Source organism: Prionailurus viverrinus, chromosome B2 (assembly GCF_022837055.1).
Source record: "Prionailurus viverrinus isolate Anna chromosome B2, UM_Priviv_1.0, whole genome shotgun sequence".
Classification (NCBI taxonomy): Eukaryota; Metazoa; Chordata; class Mammalia; order Carnivora; family Felidae; genus Prionailurus; species Prionailurus viverrinus.
Window position 1 is genome coordinate 117087868 of NC_062565.1, and position 24568 is coordinate 117112435.

Consider the following 24568-nt stretch of genomic DNA (forward strand, 5'->3'; position numbering starts at 1 on the left):
TGTAAAGACAAATGAAATTTGGCAATTCATAGAAAATATTTTTGTTTTTGTTTTGTTATATTTTAAATTGTTCCTTAAGGTAGTCAATTACTCATTTTTCTATTTTGAAACATTCCAATACTCAATTTTATATTAAAAATCCGGGGACTGTCTACACAATTGACCAGTCTACTGTTTAGTAAATTGTGACAGTCTTTTATAAGATAACCAACTAGTATAGCAATCATGAAATCATCTAATTCTGAAAGCAAAGTGATCAGAAAGATAAGTTAATCTTGGGACAGTTCATTAAGTGCAGACAGTAAGATGTCACAATTAATTCAGATGAGTTCTGACCTCAAGTTCTAACTCTAATAGCTTTCTATTTATTTATTTATTTATTTATTTATTTATTTATTAGTCTGATCAAACAAGTAATTTGTCTCCTGCTTATCTGACTTTATTCATCTGAATGTGGATACTAGGCTTTATTTTAGCATTTATCTGGGAGTATGTTAGTCATTGTCTAAAATATAACTATGTTCCATTCACCTGTTCATTTACCTATCCACTCATCTATTAATACATGTATGTTTGTTTATATGTAGTTTTGTATCCATTCATTCATCTATCCATCTATCCATATACCTACTATCCATCTATCCATCCATTCATCCATCCAACGAAAGTGTATTGAGCTTGTATTGAGATGCTCTGGTTAGGTATATAGATGACACAACAAAGTCTTTGTGAGAAGTTGCTCATAAGCTCATGTTGACACAAGCAAGTACTGTCTTTCAAACTCTATGTTGTGATATATTCATACAATAGAATATTAGTCATAACAAGGATATACTGATACATGCTACAACATGGATGAACTTTGAAAACATTATACTAACAGAAGCCAGACACAAAAGGTCTGATTATATGATTCCATTTATGTGAAATACCCAGAATTATCCATGATAAATCCATAGAGACGGAAAGCAGATTCATGATTTACCAGAGGCTAAATAAGGCCAGAATAGGCAGTGACTGCTTAATAGGTACAGAGTTTTCACATGGGCTGACGATAATGCTTGGAGCCAAATAAAGGTTGTAGTTGCACAACCTTGTTAATGTACTAAATGAACACGTTAAAATGGTTACTTTTATGTTATGTGAATTTCACCCCAATTTAAAAAATGAAAAAATCTCCACTTATACATCTTGTACAGATTGATTTGGTGGGGAAAAAATGACAACTTAGAGATTTCTCTGAAAATCCCTATGTAACCTAAACACTATGAAAGAGTGATTTTTAACACTTACCAGTTTAGGACCTTTTACTAGGTTGTCCAGACTGTTCTCCCAGAGAAGAAATCATTCAAGAAATGGTTGTGGATGAACTACTCTGTAGCTAAAGATAAATGGCTTGTCTTTAGAAGATGCCGGTTAGCACACAGCCCCTAAGATGATCCCACCCAATTGCTTTGGTTTCTCTTTTCAACTTTTTGGTTATGTATGAGGTCATACACATGCAAGGTACTATCAAGTGTCTAGGATTAGTAAAGTGGGAGTGAAAAAGGTTTTAAAGCTTTTAAAATTTCCTTTTTAAAAAAAAATGAAAAATCCAATAAGACACCAATGTTTAAATTGTTAATTCATATTAAGTTTGCATATTTTGGAAGGAAATATATATATAGGAAATATGGAAATATATAGGAAATACACACACACACATAATATACACATATACCACTTATATTAACAGTGATTTCAGTTTAGACAAACCAGCTTTTCCCCAAAATAATGAGTGACACCAAATCACTCTGCTAAAATCACCAGATTGTACAGAAGTACTAATAAAATGAAACCCATGGATACATAGAACAATGCATTTAATTCAGGTCAAAACAAATTAAGAAAATAGTTCTAATTCAACTGAGTATTTGAAAAAGTCTCGCTTTTACCTCCCAATGTGCAGATTTGTTTCTGATGAAAAGAAATGAAAATCACTTTTTTCTTTCTTTCTCTCTTTTTCTGTTTCTCTCTTTCCTTCCTTCTTTGCTTCCTTCCTTCCTTCCTTCTTCTCTCTTTCTTTTTGCTTTCATCTTTCCTTTCAATTTAAAAGCTTGAGCTGGATATTAATATTGTCTTCTTTGATTTTCTAGTTGAACGTTAAAATGAGTCCGTCATGTGATGTTTTCTGTTTTAAAAATACCTTCAACTACATTATTTTAAACTATCTCCAAAAATTAATAATAATAATAATAATAATAATAATAATAATAATGAAATCGAAACAAATAGCCAAAACCCAAGAACTGGGCAAGAATATTCTCATATCTTTTCAACATTTGATGTGGTCATGGTTGTGAGCACCTGGACATATTTTACCTAATAGAAGGAATGAGCAGGGCTTCAAGTTGTAGATATTCGTTGGCCTTCCCTCTCACCACAAAGAGTTTACCTATATTACCAACCTGATTACTATTCCTCAAACTCTATAGTACCTAAGAGTTGGTTTACCTAGTCACCATCTCTTTTTCTTTCCACTGCAGGCTGGGCTCTGTTGGCCTTGAATCCGCAGTCCCCTATCCTACTGATGGAACCATTGCAACCGCCGTGGAGATTTGCCAGTGTCCACGTGGGTATTCTGGCTCCTCTTGTGAGGCAAGTTTGCAAGAATAAATCCTTGGCGCCTCCCAAGTTCCTTCAACATTGCTTTCAGCAAACCTTCCTCCATCAATGATGGCGCAAATAAATGATAGTGTTTTACTTAAAGAAGACTCTTGAGTGCCCCAAATCATGGCTTTCTAATAGAGCACCGCTCATATTACGTCATCTTGAAGTTATGTTTCTCTTTTGGATATTTTACCTTGCTACAGATGAAAATCTGAGGTTTCCCTAAGTGTTTATTTCCTATTTCATTGGTTGATAAGATAAGATGAATGATAGCAGAGTAATATTTAATATTTCAAAATAATTTCCTTTCATTTCTACCTCAGCGCTTACCAGGAATTAGCACTGTTTTCCCCTTTCCCTCTAGTTTCTAATCTTATGTACCATACTCTTGCTCTGCTTTATTTCTAAGAATGCCAAACCGCAAGCCTCTGAAGGATAGAATCTTTAAAACATCAAGATATAATACATGGAAGAAATACCGTGATCTGGAAATTCCCTACATGCCTTTGATTCATTTATTTGAGATATTCCTTGTTACCCCAGTATTCTAGATTTCTAATAAGATTAACATTTCTTACTTAATACCACAGTGTGTCGTTTTAAGGTAATAACTTTTATTTACTTCTACTTACTTTTTCTTAGGTGGTTTGAAATTGGTTTCACTTGAAACCCAGTCATATAACGTAAACACAATTTTCCTGATAGAGGACATGGCTTGCAGATAAATAGGAGCTTAAATTCTTTAAAAATGGTGCCTTTAAGGAATCGTTTGAGTGTACCAAGATGTTCTACTTCAGCACACTATCCCATTATGCCATTTATAGAAATACTCTGGGCATTGCTTCGTCAGCTCTGTTGTACTCTGAAATAATGCATGCTTTTAGAAGATACATAGGATTCAGAGTCATCTTCATGACAAATGTGTTTTCTTTAGCCAGGCTCAGATTCACCTATCTAGAAATAAAATGAAATGAAATTCATTGATGTCCTTGCTTTTCCAAAATTCATCTCAAGAAGAGAAAAATAATTGTGGCAATAAATTAGCTCTGTCAACATTAATTTGATTTTTACATATAAAATACATGCTGTATTTGATGAAGCACATACTTTATGAAGAGCCCAGCAGTTTTTATTTCAAACCAGAAAGCTGTCTTTGAACCTTTAAGTTCCTATTTCAATTGGAAGAATGAACACCTTGATTCTATGCTTGTTTTACCACTTACCCCCACATTTGTTTTCCCTAGTACTCTTCATCGTCTTTATGGAAGTTCCAAATACCCGTCGATACAAAATTAAATATCAGAATTGCTCAGTTGGCTAGGTTTTTTGTTTCTTCTTTCCTTTCTTCAAAAATATTTATTGTGAATCTTTGGTAAATTCTGCACTAGGTGCTGAAGGGATTATCAAGAAGATTACATCAAAATCCCCATCCTTAAAGAGCTCACAATCTGTTTAGGGAGACAGAACAAATACCTATGAAAAATTGGATCACAGCACTATATAATTAAGGGACGGGTGAGTGGTACAGAACATAAGTGCAATAATCATTCAAAGAGGTGAGCAGAGACAGGTGTCACTGAAAGTATCCTGCAGTGGAAAAACCTCAAATTGGAGGCTAAACAATGGTAACAATTAGGTGGGAAGAGAGAAGCACACGAGTATGAAAGAATCCAAACAAAACATCAGATGTTTAGACTTGCTCGCATTCGTTCCTGTCCTTTCCTGATTTCATCTGCTTTTTACTGAGTTCATAAGGCCAGTCACATCAGCTTTACTAACCCTAATATGCACAGACCTCTGCAATGCTGAGTAACTTACAAAGACCAGAATGTCTTCATGCTAGGTTGCCAAAAACCAGGTCAAACCACTCACTATAATATCATTCTCTTTTACTCTATTTGGGGCCACAGTGTTGATTCAAACCTTTTTTTTTTCTTCATTTCTACCTGACTTCTTATAAATCCCTCTGCAGTTTATCTTTCCAATTTTTCTTGTACTCTTAATACCATCATAATTCATTTCACTTCACAAGTGGGACAGGTGAAGAAGTATAAGCAACATCTGGTACTGAAAAAATGTGTTTTAATTCAAATCTCAGTTTTTGCTTCTTTCTATATGATCAAAATAAAATTAACCACCTCATAGGAGTGTTCATACTTTTGTTTAGCTAATAGATGTTGATAATCATGCATTTTGACACAGTCAAGACCCTTGGCATGGCTGATTAGGTGATCAACAACACAGGTATAGTCCCTACCCTCAAGGACATTACATTTGGTTGTAGGCTAGACAGTATGCCGGAGAACATATTTAAATACATGTAATAAATGTCATGAAGAAAATGAACAAGGTGTCTCGATACAGCTACTAAGAATGGGCACAGGAAGAATAGATAAGAGGGACTACTTTGTAAAAGGTTTTGGGAAAGGCTGTCTGAAGTGGTAGCATCTAAACTGGGTGTTGAAGAGTGAGAAGGGTCAGCTATGCAGAGAAAGCTGGAAGTGGCTTAGGAGGAAGTGGAAAGGAGCTTGGAGTCTGCAAGGACCTGAAAGAGGGCAAGGCCGACTAGAACATAGTAAGCAAGGGAGAGAATAGTACATGATGTGACTGGAGGAGCCAAACCATCCAGAGCTTTGTATGTATTATAATAATTTGGGATTCTATCCTAAGCATAATAGAAAATCGTTAGAATACTTTAAGGAGGGTAGTGACTTGATCTTAGTTTTCTTATTCGAAAAACTCTTTATGGCTACAGAGTGAAGAACATAATATAGGAAGGCAAGAATAAGAGGAAGAGTGGCTCATAGACTACTGTGGTAGGAGACACTATTATGGTTTATGTTAGGATAATGGCAGGGGATGTAAAAAGATATGGGTTTACTCTCTATTTTGATAGTATAACCAATAGGATTTATTGTAGATTACATACCAGAGCAGAGTTTAAAGAAGTAAGGAATTTAAGAATGAGTCATAGAGGTGCCTGGGTGGCTCAGTCAGTTAAGCGTCTGACTCCTGATTTCAGCTCGGGTCATGATCTCATGGTTCGTGGGGTCGACCCCCACATTGGGCACTGCACTGACAGTGCAGAGCCTGCTTGGGATTCTCTCTCTCTCTCTGTCTCTCTCTCTCTCTCTCTCACTCTCTCTCTCCCTCCCTCCCCTCCCTCCCTCCCTCCCTCCCTCCCCTGATCATGCTCACTCTCTCTCTTCTTCTCAAAATAAATAAATAAAACTTAAAAAAAAAGAAAGAAATGAGTCATAGATTACCAGTTGGAGCAATTGTATGCAAAGCCATTTACTAAGCTGGGGAAGACTGGGGAGGATTAGCAGTGGGCAGAAGATGGAATCAACAATCCATTTTAGAAATATTAGGTGTGAAAAGTGTAAACTAGATGTCAACTTTACAGTTGAATATGCAGGTCCTGAACCTGGAATATCCGTCTGGTCTACAGGTCTGGAAGAGATCATCAACTATGGGGCTGAATAAAATTACCTAGGAGACAGTGTGAAGAGGAGGAAAGCGATCAAGCCCCTAGGAGTTCTTGCCAATGAGAAGTTGGGTCAAAGCAGAGGAGAAAGCAAAAAGCCAATGTGGAAACATGGAGTTGTGATGGCATGGAAATTGAGAGCAGAGGGCATTTGAGGGAGAGAGGAGTCAACTAAGCCACATGTTGATGAGAGGTCAGATAAAATGCAGTCACAGAATGGTCTACCAGCTTTGGTTACCTGGAATGTGGTGGCATAGCCAAGGTCAGTTGTAATTGAGTGGTGATGGCACAAGACAGAGTAGAATGGAATGAAGCATGAGAGGGAAGTGAAGAAGAGAAGACTTTTTAGAGTAGTTTTACTGAGAAAGAAAAACAGGTAGGTAACTGGAAAGCTCTGAGATATTAAGGAAGTAATTTTGTCACATCTGTTAACTTTTAATGGGGATAGAAAATCATATTTTTGAGCTGATAGTAATGATCCAGTGGAAAAGGAAGGTATTACTGGTAGAGCCCAGAGAAAGAGTATTGGAAAGATAACAGATAATGGAATGCAGATTATGAGTGTAGTGACTTATCTCAGGAGAGGAAGAATTCTGCATGCCCCGCTCCACTGTTCCAGAAAAGAATATGGCAAATGGAGATATCGCTGATACTTACAGATTTGATGAGGCTGTGGTATGAGTAGGACATTTGCAGAGTATTAAAAGAAAAAAAGCTCATTAATGACAATTCTATGAATATTTGTCCTGAAAACAGTAAGTCAGTTCTCTCTCTGTTATCAACACCCTTGGTTTCTACCCTCTTCTGGGTATATGACTTCACCAGTTTTTAAAAATACGTATTGGAGAAGGAAATCTCTTCTACACTGAATCTAAGGTGGCAAAAAATTTAATGAGGAGAAATTATTAGAAAGGGGCAAAAAAATCAACACCTTTCTTGTACTGCCCAAATTAAGAGGAAAGTCATTTTTGCTTTCCTTTCAGATGTGAAGTATCAGCAGACCCTTTTTTATGTGTTTGTTATTGATGTTCAAATTTAAGAACCTTCACACCCTGAGGCAGAATGAACATTTCTAGCAGTACACAACACAATTCTATAAACTTTATTACTTCCGTGGTTTCTCTCTTGTTTCCATTTTCAACTGGAAAAAAGGTCTTTTCATGATATATTACGTTGTAGTAAACCAGCCAGAAATATAATAAATCACCCACAAAATGAAATTAGAACTTGAGAGAGAACACAAGCTTCCAGAGGGCAGCAGTGTTTGCCCTCCCCCCCCCAGTTGTGCATCCCATACAGTTTGCAGTAACCCCCATGGAAAGGAAATTTAATTAATTAAGAGTGACAGTGAACCTAGAGCTGATGGTGACATAAAGTTATTCTAAGGCCTGAATGTTTTTAATCAGAATTCCATTTTTGTATAATAAAGTGTTCCACACTTTTAAAAGGAATGATGAATGTAAGTAGACTTCTAGTAGAATAATGCAATGAAAATAAAATATCAAGGGAATATATGGTAAATGAATCATGTGCAAGTTTGAGAAAACATAATAGGATGAGAATGAAAGATATGGACTCTTTGTGTGTAGACATCAGCTGTGTATGTGGGTCAAATGTAAGAGTGGGACACTACCTTTCTTCCCAATGATTGTAAAGTGACAGAATTAAGGGCAGTTCTGTGTGGGTGAGGGAATGTATTCCAGAAAATCGACATTCCTTTGGATGATATTAGGTGCTCTCTTAGGCTAAGGTTCTCTGAAAGTCTTTTTATGTCTGCTGCTTTTTTTTCAGTACTTTTCCTTCTATTTTCCTGTCTGTGCTTTTTACTTTGAGACTGTCACATTTCAATTCTTTTTATCTCTTCTTTATTTTACCATTTCAGAAGAGACACCAAGCTAATGCTTCCTCTAATCTCATACCTGCCAATAATGCTAAGGTCAGTACAAAAGTCCCAAATGTCAGGAGGAATAGCTCTGTAGCAATGTTTCAATAGTAGCAACACTTTGATGAGCATGTTTGCTGAATTTGCTACCTAAATATTTCCCTTTAACAAACAAAAAACAAACAAAAAAACAAAACAAAACAAAAAAAACCTTAAGAAAAAAATCCCTGAGACTTGAAACCTTATCTTTCTTTCAGTCTTGTTGGCCTCGGCACAGACGAGTCAATGGCACTATTTTGGGTGGCATCTGTGAACCATGTCAATGCTTTGGCCATGCAGAATCTTGTGATGACATCACTGGAGAATGCCTGGTAAGTGCTTTCTCCTTTGGGGATGCTGATTGACAAGGCTGAAATCAGCTCAATAGGTCTGCAGGTCAATTACCACCTCTGGGACAAACACTTGAGTCAAGACGTGATTTGACAGGGATCTTTATATTGAATGGAGTTGGAAGCTGAGAATGCTCTTTCGTATGTGGTTTTCCTGACTAACAAGTATTAGGAGATGTTTATCCATATTAGTGTAAGACCTCAATTAGAATTAGATACATCATCATAAAATATAACTAATGACTGAGATACGTATCTACCCTGAATGTATGTGGTTTCAATCCCTTCCATAAATCTACCAAAAATAGGCTGTATTTCCATAACAGAAAATGGTTTGTATCCCCATGATATGAAAAGTATAAAATATAACTTTTATAATACACATAATTCAGTTTCTTCCACATTGAAACAATGAGGGCATACTACACGATTTTTATTTTAAAATTTCAACATGTAAGTAAAAAAAAAGGGTCATATGTAGGGATACCTGGGTGCCTCAGTTGGTTAAATGTCCAACTCTGGATTTTGGTTCATGTCGTGATCTCACAGTTTGTGAGTTTGAGCCCCGTATTGGACTCCATGCTGACAGTGTGGAGCCTGCTTGGGATTCTCTCTCTCTCCCTCTTTTTACCCCTCCCCAGCTCTCTCTTTATCCCTTTCAAAGTAAATAAACTTTTTAAAAATAAATGTCATATGTAGATTAAAAAATAATAAATATATGCACCACATATTCATCAAAGCTGCTTCTTCCAGCTACAAGGAAAGCCAAACTTTGAAGGAGAAGGAAAGCTCTCTGCAAAGGCCAGCACTTTCTACCTGCTAAGAAGCCTCTAGATTGGAGAATATACACCACATAGACCATCCTGATGAACTCAAGGGCATGTTAGTTTGATATTCTCTGACATGGCATGAAGCTTGAAACAACACTTCTCATTTCATTAGTCCTGCAGAAACACAATTTGAAACAGTGCCAATTTAGGAGGATATCATATTCTCATTTCCCTGTAGAATTTAAGGCAGACTCTGCTATCTTTATTTCTTAATGTTCTTTCTTCCTCTTGCTCAATGTTTCCCCCCTTTTCTTCCACTTAAAAGCTTCTGGGACAAACCCAAAATGAAAATTCAGGGCTTTGTCTCAATGTAATTTGGCATTTAGGTTTATTGATGCTCTTTCTGTTTTCTCTGTATAAGATTTGTTTAATTGCATTGCAGTGTAAAGCACGATAGCCTTAATTTGTGGATCCGTAGATTTTTCCAATGGCATTTTTATGAATAGAAAGACTAAGCGATTTTCATTTTAATTATACCATGAGTCATTTAAAATGTACCCTGGGAAAAATATTGAGTTACCTTTAAACACTTTGCTAACATGCTCTAGGAACTATTCAGCGCAAAGCTGATATGGAGTTGCTTTCTTTAAACCTGAAAAGACAAAATAAATATATCACAATACCAGACTTATAATGTTTCTAATAGTAATATTTCATGTTAAATTCATTATGATTAAATCAGATAATGCTGTTGGTCCATTTGGTTGTGTGACATAAGAATGAGAGCCCTATTTTTAGAATAAAATGTTTTCAGCATAATTTGGGGAGGAAGAAGGGAGGAAACAGTGATTATCTGAGAACTTCTACAGATGAAACCTAGTTTATTGGCTCTGTTTTATGGACAGAAAAACAGGAATCCACCTTTAAATAACAGAAGGAGTCTTAGGGAAACAATAGAGATCGTGTCAATAGAAACAGAATCTGGTGTTTTCTGCATTTTCCATTATAGCTGGTTAATACTGGATCATGTAAGATATTTTCTGGAGACATTCAGATGCCTTTTATCTGAAATGATATTGATAACTAAGTGCTAATATCCCATTTTGAGCATATTGGTTCTGATTTGATCCATGAAGAGAAAAATATTTAAATGTTACACATTAAGGACATTTTTAAGGTTTACTTAACCCACATTTTATCTTCTTTATCAATTATGTATGCTTTTTCCACTAGCATTACACAGAGAATTTATGAAATTTACAGATAAACTGCTTTTCAGTTAGCTTGGTTTGAAATATGATTAGAAATTAACTGAAATGGGGCGCCTGGGTGGCTCAGTTGGTTAAGCGTCCAACTTCGGCTCAGGTCGTGATCTCACGGTTTGCGACTTCCAGCCCCACATCAGGCTCTGTGCTGACAGCTCAGAGCCTGGAGCCTGCTTCAGATTCTGTCTCTCTCTGTCTCCCTCTCTCTCTGCCCTCCCCCCACTCTCACTGTCTCTCTCTCTCTCTCTCTCTCTCTCTCTCTCTGTCTCTCTCAAAAGTAAATAAACATTTAAATTTTTTTTAAAAAGAAAGAAATTACTTGAAATATATTTTTGATAGCAGATCAAAATCCAGACCTCTTTTATAGTGTGGATCTATATAAAAAGGTCATTTTAACTCAAAGTACATTTGAAGTAACCCAGGAAACATTTAAAGCCACATGGAAAGATTGTACCCTTGACCTTCCTCACTGTTATTGTCCAATGTGCTATGAATGGACATTCGGAAATCACTTTATAGCAGGACACCTGTAAAAATAACCAGCCTGTCAGAGTGCACCTCTCATGTTTTCAGTTCTGATTTCCACTGTGTTGTTGCTTCATGCTGTTTTATAGTTTCAGTTGCAAAAACACTTGAGTGTTAGATTAATGTGATTTCCACAAAATGAAATACGACATTAGTAAAAGTAAGCAACTTCTATATGTTCTTTTTCTTTTAGATCAGGAGTCAAGGAAAAACAGCATGTCTAGGTTATGCAAGATTCCCAGTGGAGTTTTAGAAATACCATTTTAAACGTGGTTAAGAGGATCAATTTTCTGATCTTATTTTTAAAACCCCTAAGTCTTTGAAAGATATGATTTGATCATGTCAATATGACAATATGCAAAGAATATTGAAAAAACAATGTAAGTTTTTAGTAACAGCCAACCTTAGTTAAATTTGAGGACTTGAAAGGAATTAGTATGAAGACGAAATCAAAGAGGGAAGCCTTCCTTCATGATCCATGCTTTATACATTCCATCTTAATATGCTGTTGTTTGCACAACTGTTAATAGTAAAGGTAGTCTCTGTGCTCTCTTTGGAAAGGCTTGCTAAATGCATTTGAGAGACAATTTAAAGTACCTTGGAGAAAAACCTATTTTCAAGTATCGCGAGATTAACTGAAGAATGATCTATTCGCTTGTAGTTGATGAGACTGCCATGGGATTTCAGAGCTTGAAAACTTCATAATTCATAGGCTTGAACTTTCTCATTTTATAGAATGTGAGAAATGCAGAGTGTTAAATGATTGGCTTTAATTTCATATCTTCTATTCAATAAAGAATCTATTCCTCTCTCCAAGGTATTTAACAGGTTTTGTTTAAAACCATGTATTTATGGGGCCCCTGGGTGGCTCAGTCGGTTCAGCATCCGACTTTGGCTCAGGTCATGATCTCGCGGTTTGTGAGTTCGAGCCTGCGTGGGGCTCTGTGATGACAGCTCAGAGCCTGGAGCCTGCTTCGGATTCTATGTCTCCCTCTCTCTCTGCCCCTCCCCCACTCGCAATCTGTATCTCTTTCTCTCTCTCTCTCAAAAATAAAGATTAAAATTGTTTAATTAAATAAATAAGCATTTAAAATTTTAAAAGAAATAAAATAAAACCATATATTTATTTGCGTTTCTATTAAATCAATTTACTACATGTAACTAAAATGAGCTTCTTTAAAAATATACTGATATAGGGGCGCCTGGGTGGATCAGTTGGTTAAGAGGCTGAATTCGGCTCAGGTCATGATCTCGCAGTCCGTGAGTTTGAGCCCTGCATCGGGCTCTGTGCTGACAGCTCAGAGCCTGGAGCATGTTTCAGCTTCTGTGTCTCCCTCTCTCTCTCTTTGTCTCAAAAATAAATAAACGTTAAAAAAAAAATATATATATATACATATATATGTATATATATATATATATATATATATATATATTTATACTGATATAATATTTCAGACCTTTCATTAAATTAGGCTGGCCATTCCAAAAGTCAACCAGATTTGATAAATATTTACTTTATCTTTAAAATGAGTGTATATTTTAGCGATTTCTTATACATATTTAATTACTGATCATAAAAATAAGGATTTTGCACCCCTAAGCTCTGAGGAACTCTTTTCAACATGAGAAAAATAGAATTTCATATAGTTGTAAAAATAAAAATGTATTTCAGTCATAATGAATCCATACTGGATGGTTTTTTAAAAGGAATTAGGTATATTTTATTGAAGAAGTTAGGTTTACATGATGCCAAAGCATTAAAATTTATCAAATTGTGCTATTGAAAGATTTATAGACAATCCCAGTGTTTGGTTCACTGAATTGTTCATCTTTTGTGAACCAGTCTGAGTTGATAAGTGTACTTTAATATGAAGAAATCAAGATACAAATTATTTTATTTTGTTTTTTTTATCTTTGAAGAGGACAAAAACAAAGATTACTACTTTGAGGAAGAATGTAGTTTCATTAAAAATAAAAAATGTTGGAGACATTGTTAGGCACCTTGTGGTTTCATTATATATCAGAATACATTTAAACATGTTTTAATATTCTCATTGTTTAAATATGAGCCAGGCAGGCCCCTCACAGATGTAATACATTAGAGCATTGTCCCAATCATCAGAGCCCACTGGGGTCCAAATTAATCTCTGAGGTAAGAGGATCATTGTTCCAGAGCATTCGTATGAGTAGCCACTATCCTCATTAAATCACCAATTTTAAGCTGAGCAATGGACTTTTACCTAGAAGCAGCTACGATTTCCATGAGACATATACTATTAGGACTCTGTGACTATGCACATGTACACATGCATGCATGATCACATGTATTTCCTTATGAAAAACATCGAAAAGTAAAGAAAAAGGAAATAAGATTTATATAATGAAAAAAAGGTATAATGAATTTCAGTTGTTTTTTGTTAAGCATGCATATGCTGAGACTGGCGTGTAGTTCATAAGCTACATATTAATTATCAATGCTATTTCCCAGCTGTAAAATTGACCATTTAATGTGGAAAATTATTCTTCCTGGCAGGGAATAGACTAATAGCTCTGTAGAACAATTTTGGGTAATATATTGATGCTTGAGACCAACATAATAAACTCTGATGTGTGTTTCTTCCTCAGAACTGTAAGGATCACACAGGTGGCCCATACTGCAATAAATGTCTTCCTGGTTTCTATGGTGATCCTACTAAAGGAACCTCTGAAGACTGTCAGCCCTGCGCCTGTCCACTCAATATCCCATCCAATAAGTGAGTCACAAACTTACCTCTAATGATTTGGGCATCCAGTTCTGCAAGTGCATTTATGATATAAAATGTTTCTTTCTCTTACCACACGTAAATAAGTAACGAATAAATGCAGTGATTTTCTCTGGAAGGTAATACCAGTTTTTCTAGATATAAAATATTTAAAGTTGTGGCTATTTATTCTACAGAATTTTTAATATCTGAGTTCTAGTCCTGTGATTTAATGAGATAGAACTAAAATATAATGTCTAAAGCAACTATAAAGGACAGACATATTTTATACAAATATATATACGTGCCCGCATGTACACACACATACATGCACGCATGTCTTCATGCTGTAATAAAAAAAAGCCAATAACACTGGGGTGCCTGGCTGGCTCAGTGGGAGAGCAGGTGACTCTTGATCTTGGGTTTGTGAGTTCAAGCCCCACATTGGGTATAGAGTTTACTTTAAATAAATAAATAATGTATACATATATTTTTAAAGGATCACTAACACAAATATTGCTCATTTGGATCCCAGTCTCACACTATTTATTTATGAATCTTGGGCAAGTCACAAACTCCTAGAAAAGGTAAAGTAAGAGATCAGTCTAGCTGATCTTTAAGCACCCGTCCTATCTTTTGGTCATCACACAGTTTATCATATTATCATATGATATATGATATATATCAGTTTATCTTTCTTTTTTAATATATTTTTTAATGTTTTATTTTATTTTGGCGAGACAGAGAGACATAGTGCAAGCAGGGGAGGGGCAGAGAGAGAGGGAGACACAGAATCTGAAGCAGGCTCCAGGCTCTGAGCTGTCAGCACAGAGCCCGACGTGGGGCTTGACCCACAAAGTGCAGGATCATGACCTGGGCTGAAGTCAGCGCTTAACCGACTGAGCCACCCAGGTGCCCCTATCAGTTTATCTTTCTAAAATAGTTACAGCAGTAAGAACTATATTTAAACTATATGAATATTGAAATACGGGTGATAATAAGCACTTTATTTTATATAAACTAAATATTTTAAAAGTTTAATGAAAACTTGGTTCAGTTTTTCCAGTCATCTAGTTTTTATTCTTTATGTTTAAATTTTTTTCTAATGGGGCACCTGAGTGGCTCAGTCGGTTAAGTGCCTGACTCTTGATTTCAGCTCAGGTCATGATCTCACAGTTCATGAGATTGAGGCCCGTGTCAGACTCCATGCTGAGGGTGCAGAGCCTGCTTGGGATTCTCTCCCTCTTTCTCTGACCCTCCTCAATTTGCTTACACATGTGTTTTCTCTGTCTCTCAAAAATAAATAAATAAACTTTAAAAAATAATAAATAAAAATTAAAAAATAAAAATGTTCTAATTTCATCTAGAAAAATAACCTTGCAATCTTGGAGAATTTTTATTTTTTACATTTTTTCCGTGTTTATTTATTTTGAGAGAGACAGAGAGAGAGAGAGAGAGACAGAGAGAAAGAGAGAGAGACAGAATGAGCTGGGGAGGGGCAGAGAGGAAGGAAGAGAGAGAATCCTAAGCAGGCTCCAGGCCCAGAGTAGAGGCTGAGGTAGGTCTCCATCCCATGAACCCTGAGATCATGACCTGAGCTGAAATCAAGAGTCGGACACTTCACCAACTGAGCACCCCGATGCCCCAGGAAAAGACTTTGAAAAATATATATTTTGTCTGCCTCTTCCCCTTCCCTTTTGGGGGAATACTCTACTCCAGCTGTTCTAATGCTCATTCTGTCCAAGTGGCCCTCCTTAAGCAAATACCTAAGCAAAACCTTGAGTCATAAATTTTTTTTTTATTTTAATGGGGGCATACTACATTGAGCCAAAACCAATGTTTTTGTACTAGTAAAAATTGTAAATAATGAGTTTACAAGTTTACAAGTTTAAATGAGTTTAAACTCATTGTAAATAATGAGTTTACAAGTTTAAGTGAAAGGGATTTTTTTTAGAGACTTCTTAAAGGTAAGTTTAGTGCTTAATAATGTTCATATTATATTAGGCACTTCCCAGCTATTTCTAAATGTTGTGATAATGCCTGAAGAGCTTAAATTTTTAGTGATTTTTTAAAAATTCTGTCAGCTGTAGTCTTTTAATCTAAAGGTGTTATCAAGTTGGTCATATTTTGAGTGAGGTCTTATCCAACACACTGCTAATGAAAATCGTCTTTTGTTAGAGTCAATGAATACTATGAGCTAAAGACATTGAGAATAATTCTGTCATTAAGTTTAAAATCCTCATTGGAATTGCGATTTCTACTTTTCAGCCCACATGAAATCCTCTTCCTTCTCTCCAACAGTCCACCTCCTTCAGAATTGTACACCTTAGTCATTGGAATAAAAAAAAGAGAGAAAGCATTAATATTTAATAAAAGCAGACTAATGAGGTATAGCACTACACATTCCAATAAAGTAAATATTAGTCCCATTTTAGAGATTAAGAAAAAATGCTCCAAGTGGGAAAATAGCATTATGGAACCAATTCTGGAACTACATTTCCTTGATTTAAATGCTAAGTTCTAAACTTTCTAGGTGTGTGACTCAGACATTACTTAAACTCTCTGTGTCTCAGTTATTTCATCATTAGTTGTGATAATAGGACTTTCTTATAGGATTGTGAGAATTTTGTAAATTTAAAATACACTAAGCATTTAAAATAATGATTTGACATGCTATGTCCAAGACAAGTACTGGTTATTATTAAATAACTTGCTTAGAGTCATATATTAAAGAAAGTATCAGGGATTCCTGGGTGGCTCAGTTGGTTAAGCATCTGACTCTTGATTTTGGCTCAGGTCATGATCCCAGGGTCCTGGGATCAAGCCCTGTGTCATGCTCTGTGCTGACAATGCAGAGCGCCTGCTTAAGATTCTCTCTTTCTCCCTCTGTGCTGCTCGTGTGCACATTCCCAATCAATCTCTCTCTCTCTCTCTCTCTCTCTCTCTCTCTCTCTCTCTCTCTCAAAAATATAATAAAACAAAGTATCAGAGTTGGAATTTTAAGTTTAAAGTCAGTGTACTTTCCAATTCTCTGCAATCTACATTGAGGATTTCTTTAAAAATCACACTGCATTCAGTTTTAGTGATAACATTAAAAACAATTAAATGAGCAGTTGGGTTAATGTATATTAGTGCTAAAAACCTTTCCAGAGTTTAGGGTGCAAGCTTGGGTGGACACAAAACTAAAGATCCTTTGGCATCCAAAGAGTGTCAGTGAAGCAGAAAAAGGCAAAAGGGAAATCTACCGGAAAATAATAAATATAGGAGAACAAATTAAATTTCTTCGTAATCAATGGTGAGTCCTCCCTATGCTGGCTGTAATATAACATGATCCTTGCTCGCTGGTGTACTTGTGAAGGGTTAGAGGACCTGCTCATTCACTGTGGCTGAATGAAATTCTCCTGGACTATCCAATATACTAGAAACTCACTGCTCATTACTCACTTTCACTGAGGAAAATGGAGGGATTATATTTGGTCACTCATTTATGTGCACTCCTTCTCAGGCAAAATGTCATAGGTGTTAGCCAACCTATCAATCTAGCAGTCCTGCCACTGATTGTACAGTGTGAATCTTAGTCTAATACATTTTGAGAATTATGTCATTGATTGGACATGGGTTTATCCTCCAGTCTGACCAACATTACTATAAATGCAGAGGAGACATTCATGGCTCATCCTTCTCTGTTTACTGTACTTCTACTTTAATTTTAATAATAGGTTCTAATTGTGTTATTGGAAGAAAAAAGAAAGTCAGTGTCACCATCCATCAGTGACAAAAGGATTGGGTCCCCGTTACAAGGATGGTACTTCCTCAAGTATGTGTATTCCAATTTGGTATAATTATGCAGATCTTGACTTAAAAAAATAATAAAGAGGGGCGCCTGGGTGGCGCAGTTGGTTAAGCGTCCGACTTCAGCCAGGTCACGATCTCGCGGTCCGTGAGTTCGAGCCCCGCGTCAGGCTCTGGGCTGATGGCTCGGAGCCTGTTTCCAATTCTGTGTCTCCCTCTCTCTCTGCCCCTCCCCCGTTCATGCTCTGTCTCTCTCTGTCCCAAAAATAAATAAACGTTGAAAAAAAATTTAAAAAAAATAAAATAATAAAGACAACTCAGTAACATCAGCGACACCAAGTATTTAAAGATCCTTCAATTTTTGAGATACCTTTACTTACATTAAATAATTATTAAATTATTAAATAATAATTTTATCATTAGAAGTAGAACTGAGAATAGACCTGTCGTAAATTTTAGCTTTAAATACAGAATTTTTATAAATAGAAAGAGGAGAGAGTGATAGTCCACTTACTTTAGAAATACTAGTTCTGTGTTTAGAGTTATAAAGACTTAAATTTAGGGGTGCTTGGGTGGCTCAGTTGGTTAAGTGTCCAACTTCAGCTCAGGTCATGATCTTGCAGTCCATGGGTTCGAGCCCCGCACTGACAGCACTGGAGATTCCGTGTCTCCTACTCTCTCTGCCCCTCTCCTGCTCACACTCTGCCATTCTCTCCCTCAAAAATAAACATTAAAAAAAAAAATTAAAGACTTTTAAATTTAAAACAGCTTGGAAAATTAACATAGTTTAGCTGTGCAATTGTGAATAGAAAAATCCATTGTAATCTAATAACCTGAAATGTTTTATTTTTAAATCACTAAACAATGGGACAGTTAGGGAAACTCTTCATTTAAAAAAATTTTTCAAACGTCATTACTATTACAATCTGACTTGAAAACTCTGATGAATAAATTCAATATTCACAAATAAGCCAGAAGATGGGATTGAAATTCTCACAGGTTATTCAGAAAAAAAAAAATCAGCTAAAGGTTGCTGCAACCTTCATCTAGAAGTATAAAGCTTGGTGATAGTTTTGCTTTGGTGATTTATCTATTTAATCCTTGATCATAAATCTTATAGATCACAAGCATTTTGGCTCCAAATTTCTTAGATAATATTGCTAAATAAATCAAATATGTAGGGAGATAGAGATCGATTGGTATAATTATTATGATATATGAATACAGACAAGCATATAATATTTAAATTATACATATATATCAACTTCATCAACTACTTAGTGTCCACTTTTGCTCAGGCTTCTCATCTTGGTGATGTATATATTTTAGCTATAGATCGTAACTAGGTAGTAAAATTTATCTCTAGAGAAGCAAATAAAAGTGTAAATATTTCAAATGTTTTATATTCATTAATTTCTGGCATCATGTAGCTTATGAATTAAATATAATATGAAAGAGACACATGAATGCCTACCTTTGAACACTTAGAATATGTTTGAATAGATAATATTATTGAAACCATTTATATCATAAAATTCATATCATTTTGAACGCTACTTCTTTGTATGCATCAGGAATGCTAAAATTCAAAGTTTTAAAAGAATGGAACACTTCTAGAACTGACTTTGGGGCTCACTGAAAAGACTATATTGAATTATGGCTGTTAAAATTAATAGTTAATAGAGAATTATAAATATTCCAAGACAAGAGGTAAATTTAAGGGAATATTTAGCAACATTATGTAGAAATTTTATAGTGTGCTAAATGTTCTAGAGCACTTTTGTACACATTGTTTTATGTCTACATGAGCAGTTATGATGTATTTTACTCGTCCCTTATACCAGAAGGAAGAACTGAACTCTAGAGAAATTAAAAGGCCTCGATCGTGATCATTACAGCTTGCTTGTGGCAGAACCAGTGTTAGAATCCATATATTCCGATTCACCTCTCTGTGCTTCTTCCGATGGGACTATAGAAATCAACACAATTACTGGGGCACCTGGGTGGCTCAGTTGGTTAAGCATCTGACTTCAGCTCAGGTCACGATCTCACAGTTCGTGAGTTCGAGCCCCACATCAGGTTCTGTGCTAACAGCTTGGAACCTGGAGCCTGCCTCAGGTTCTGGGTCTCACTCTCTGTCTCTACAACCATCCCCCAGCTTGCTCTCTGTCTCTCTCTCAAACAATTCATTCATTTTTTCATTAAAAAAAAAGAAATCAAAACAATTACAAAGACATTGAAGAGAAGCAAGAAAAAAAAAAGAAAGAGAAGAAAATTAATAAACCTTCATGTCAAACAAACTGCAAATGTTCATCATAAATGATTCTAGGGTTTGGCGACAGTTATGCTAATGCAAATGTTCAGGATTAGAACGTGTTGAGAAAGTGCAGGTTTAATGAACAAGTAATTAAATACCTTAAAATTGAAACGAATCAACATTTTGGCAGAAACTTCTAAGGTGTTATTAAATTGCAGCTACAACTTAATATGACACTTTACAGAGAACTTGCTCTCATACTTTATCAGTACGAAAGGCTTTACTAGGTAGAACGTAGTCTCTCATTTGGCTGCATGAGAAACTCAAGTTAAAGAAAAAAATTGCATCCAAAGACACAGAGAATAACTCAGAATCTAATTACAAAATCCAGTTGTAGACATTAAATAAGATTTCATACTATTTGAAGGTTATTAAAGAAAAATGTGTTTGCTTAATGGTTCTCCTAAGAATAAAAACAGAGATCATTGACCTGAAAGGAGGAAACCTTACCAGGACACTTCAGAATTTCATGTAGCCCAAACCACACCCATGAAGTAAATGAGTTTTCCCTTTGTTTTTCTCCCTTCCTCTCAAAGCTCTGCTCCATGGCCCGTGGTGACGGGGTCTTCTCATGGCCCTTTCCGCAGTAGCTTCCTCACTGACACACACATCTTGTCTTCTGGTTTCTCTTTCCTGACCTGAATGTTCCAGGTTACGGTTCATTAGCGGGAGTCCTGCTCCCCTATTGTGTATGCAAACATAGAGCATGCCCTGATTTTGTGGCCCTGATTTTATAATGATGGAGATTTCATGCCAGTGGCAAAAGGAGTGGTTATTTCATATCACATCACAGACCGGAGAGACAATGCAGTTCCCTCTTGCGTCAGCTGTAAGAAAGCTCAAAGCCATATGCCGACTGCCACTTTCAAATAAACATACCTTACGATTCAAATTTTGTGTTCTAAATACACCCTTCATTTTATCTTATGTTTAAGTGGCTTTTTTCTCTTTAACCTTTATTGCATCATTTTATCTTAATGTATATATTTTGATAGGTAGAATTAAATTCTTCTTGGAACAAGGCCAATTGTATCTTTCTGTTCATATGCACGTATGCTAGCACAAACACATCTATTCACATACATATTCATACATATACACATATACATACACATATTACATACTTATAAATGGATCCTTACAAATATAAGAATCTATTCAACCAACCATTAAGAAAGACTATTTCAGGGCACCGGGCTGGCTCAGTGGTTAAGCATCTGACTTCAGCTCAGATCATGGACTCATGGCTCACATGTTTGAGCTCTGCGTCGGGCTCTGTGCTGACAGCTCAGAGCCTGGAGCCTGCTTCGGATTCTGTGTCTCCCTCTCTCTCTCTCTCCCTCCCCCCTCTCATGCTCGCTCTCTCTCTCTCTCTCTCTCTCTCTCAAAAATAAATAAACATTATGGGGCACCTGGGTGGCGCAGTCGGTTAAGCGTCCAACTTCAGCCAGGTCACGATCTCGCGGTCCGTGAATTCGAGCCCCGCGTCAGGCTCTGGGCTGATGGCTCGGAGCCTGGAGCCTGTTTCCGATTCTGTGTCTCCCTCTCTCTCTGCCCCTCCCCCGTTCATGCTCTGTCTCTCTCTGTCCCAAAAATAAATAAAAATGTTGAAAAAAAATTTAAAAATAAATAAACATTAATATATATATATACATATATATATGTATGTATGTATATGTATATATATATATATAAGAAAGACTATTTCCAGGGGCACCTGGGCGGCTCAGTCAGTTGAGCAGCAACGTGGTTTCTGCTCAGGTCATGATCTCATGGTTCGTGGGTTCGAGCCCTGCGTGGAACTTCATGCTCACAGCATGGAGCCTGCTTGGAATTCTCTCTCTCTGCAACTCCTGTGCCTGCTTGCTGTCTCTCTCAAAATAAAGAAAGAAACATTAAAAAGAAAAGAAAAAAGAAAAGAAAGACTATTTCCATGTGCAGACCCTTACTATCTAGTCCACTGGTAGCTTCTCATCTTCCTCCTATTTGTGGAAAATGCCCGCTGTTCTTGGATTGCCTGTGTTTTCCGCGGCATGAAGTGGATAATTCAGGAAGCAGAACACTCTCTCTGCTGGTGTAGAGCCAGCCAACTAGTGCTAAATGACATAATCTTGGAATCACTTAAAGGCAACAATGATCTCACAGTTCCCTCTTTCTGTCACAGAAGAGTTAGCTTCATTTTTTGGCCAAAATCAGTGTCAAGTTGCTTGCTGCCGTTGCCAAAACAAATTTCGTATGCGTTTTTGTTGTACGCATTCCTTTCTCCTTCTCATTTTAGTTTTGTTGTCGAAAGTCCTCTTCTCCATAGCTGTAACTGTAATAACAGCAGTAAGGGATTGAGCCCTCATTTTAGACTGTTTAAAGAATATTGAGTTCTGTTTCATTTAAAATTGTTTAATGTTTATTTATTTTTGGGAGACAAGAGAGACAGAGTGCAAGCAGAGGAGGGGCAGAGAGAGGGGGAGACACAGAATCTGAAGCAGGCTCCAGGCTGAGCTGTCAGCATCTAGAGCCTGGTGCGGATCTTGAACCCATGAAACGTGGGATCATGACCTGGGCTGAACTCGGACCCTTAACTGACTGAGCCACCAGGCGCCCCTGAAATCCGTTTTATTTAGATGCATCATGTCAAGTACATATATTACCAAAAGTTTCAACGTATTTAATTCTTACCAGTAGAATGATGCTGTCTGGTTAGAGGGAGAAGAGAATGTCAGATTAGGAATGAGAAGTCCTGGGTCCGATGCTCAAGTCTCCTGGATACCAGCAATGACCTTGGGCAAGACAAATGATGCCTGCTGCAACCCATTTATAAGATTTTGTGAAAATGTGATAAAATTGTTTGTAAAAGCACTCTGAAAATGCAAAGAGCTAGTCAAATCTAATATATCGTTATTCCTTAAGATTTTTCCTGAAGAGGTGTTGATTTTTGTCAGTGGGTACATTTTACTTTACTTCTGTTGGTTTTAACTGACACATGAATATATTTAAGAATTTGAAATCTATTTTATGGTTTTACAGTGTCAGAAACCCTGTCAAGCACCTTTGACATGACTTATGGTAAACTAATTTAGGATTTTAAAAAATAGTTGGCATGATTTTCTTTCAATCACCGTAGTCCCACATGAGTGGGAAACCTAGGGCTTCTCGTTAGAGTCACTTTGTCCCTAGATGATGAGACAGTTATGGAATGCCAATTTTAAAATAAGACATACATGTGTTCTAGAGATTTGTCAAAATCCAGTCCTCCCTTTTCTGTCTGAAAACAATAGCAAATCACGAGGTGAGGAAAGAAAAAAAAATCTGTTTCTTTCCATTTTTACATGTGCCTGTTTTCTTTAATGCAGTCACTCGCCTGCCAAGAAAATCACTCATGGTGAGGTCCTTTTAGGTCACGGGTGACAAGTGCCAGGCTGCTCTCTAAAAGATGGCCCTCCTCTTACAGAACACAGGCTGGCTATGACTTGGTTCCACTCTTTTTGGCAGTCACCACAACTCCCTCATGTGGAGTCTTTTATCTGGGTAATATTTATAAACTCAAGATACCCCAAACCAGGCATTGCCCGCCCCCCTTGCCTCAACACATTCATTTTGACTCTCCACTGAGTTGAAATATTTTAAATGGTAGAGCTACTCGGTTCTAATAGCTTCCTACTATAAAAAAAAATTAAATCTTTGCAGGACTGCTATGAGTTCAGCCAGAAGAATATTATTCAGAAGTAGTACCTGTGATCTGACCTGCACAAAAGTTAAGAAAGTATTCCAAAGTTACTCAAGTGTCAGGAACAGAACAAGATCGAGGCTTGCACTGTTTAATTTGTTGTTCACTCCTTAATTCATTTAGCCATCAAGCAAGCCTCTACTGAATCGTCCTGTCATATATAATAGAAAAATAAATCTATTTAGGGAAAACATAATGGGAGAAAGATTAATTGGGGGCATTTTGTTTTAAAATGGCAGAGCAGCAGAAATCACAGAATTCAGAATGCTTCATGGGTCTTCAGAGAGTGATTGTGTCAATCTTGGGGTAAGGGTTCCTGCCTGAGAAATGTCTCTCACAAGGCAGAGAAGTATGCCGTAGTTGTACCTGCTGTTGAAGGCTAAAGCTGGCATGTAACTCTGTAATTACTGTGCTGGTTCCTAATTTGGTGCTCCATTCTGTTACTTCAGATCCAAACTGGAAATATGTACAAAAAGAGAGATAAACCTTGGAACATGCCAGAAGATGTAGAATGGCAAGGCTTTTTTGTTTTTGTTTTTGTTTTTGTTTTTTTTGATTGCTTGGTTTTATTGTAAATTTCAGCAGAATATGCATGCTTTATCTCTCCTGAAAACTTTTTGGAGGATTTCATCTGTGTAAACAGCAGACCTATGGGTCCACATGGGCAGCAGCTCGCACACATGCATGCCCTCATGCACACACACACACACACACACACACACACACACACACACACCCATGGAACCAATGCTGAAAGTAGAAAACCACCATTATTTCCAAGATCCCATACTGAGTTTTCCAAAATCTCTAACAGATTTTTCTGGGCTGCTTCAAATTCAGAAGGATTTGGCTAGAAAGCATACGATGCCGTGTCTTGCCGGGCCTGGGGTAACCCTAAAAGGCAACTGTGTGGTGTCACTTGTTACTGATGATCACAGACCCACAACAGTCAAAAGTCAGTTAATAACATGCCACAAGGCTACTGCTCTCCACTGGGCTACATCCACGTCTGCAGAAATAGTAATGTCAT

The 24568-nt window shown here is 36.7% G+C and overlaps 1 protein-coding gene across 3 annotated transcripts in view; it reads left to right on the forward strand.

Annotated features, from left to right (window-relative positions):
• The window catches only part of LAMA2 (laminin subunit alpha 2), a 614868-nt gene that overhangs the window by 345440 nt on the left and 244860 nt on the right, over positions 1-24568 (forward strand). For all 3 annotated transcript variants that reach the window (XM_047859508.1, XM_047859510.1, XM_047859509.1), the window contains exons 15-17: positions 2526-2637; positions 8276-8389; positions 13593-13720. In XM_047859508.1, the coding sequence (XP_047715464.1) occupies positions 2526-2637; positions 8276-8389; positions 13593-13720 (354 nt within the window). The remainder of the gene's footprint in view (positions 1-2525; positions 2638-8275; positions 8390-13592; positions 13721-24568) is intronic.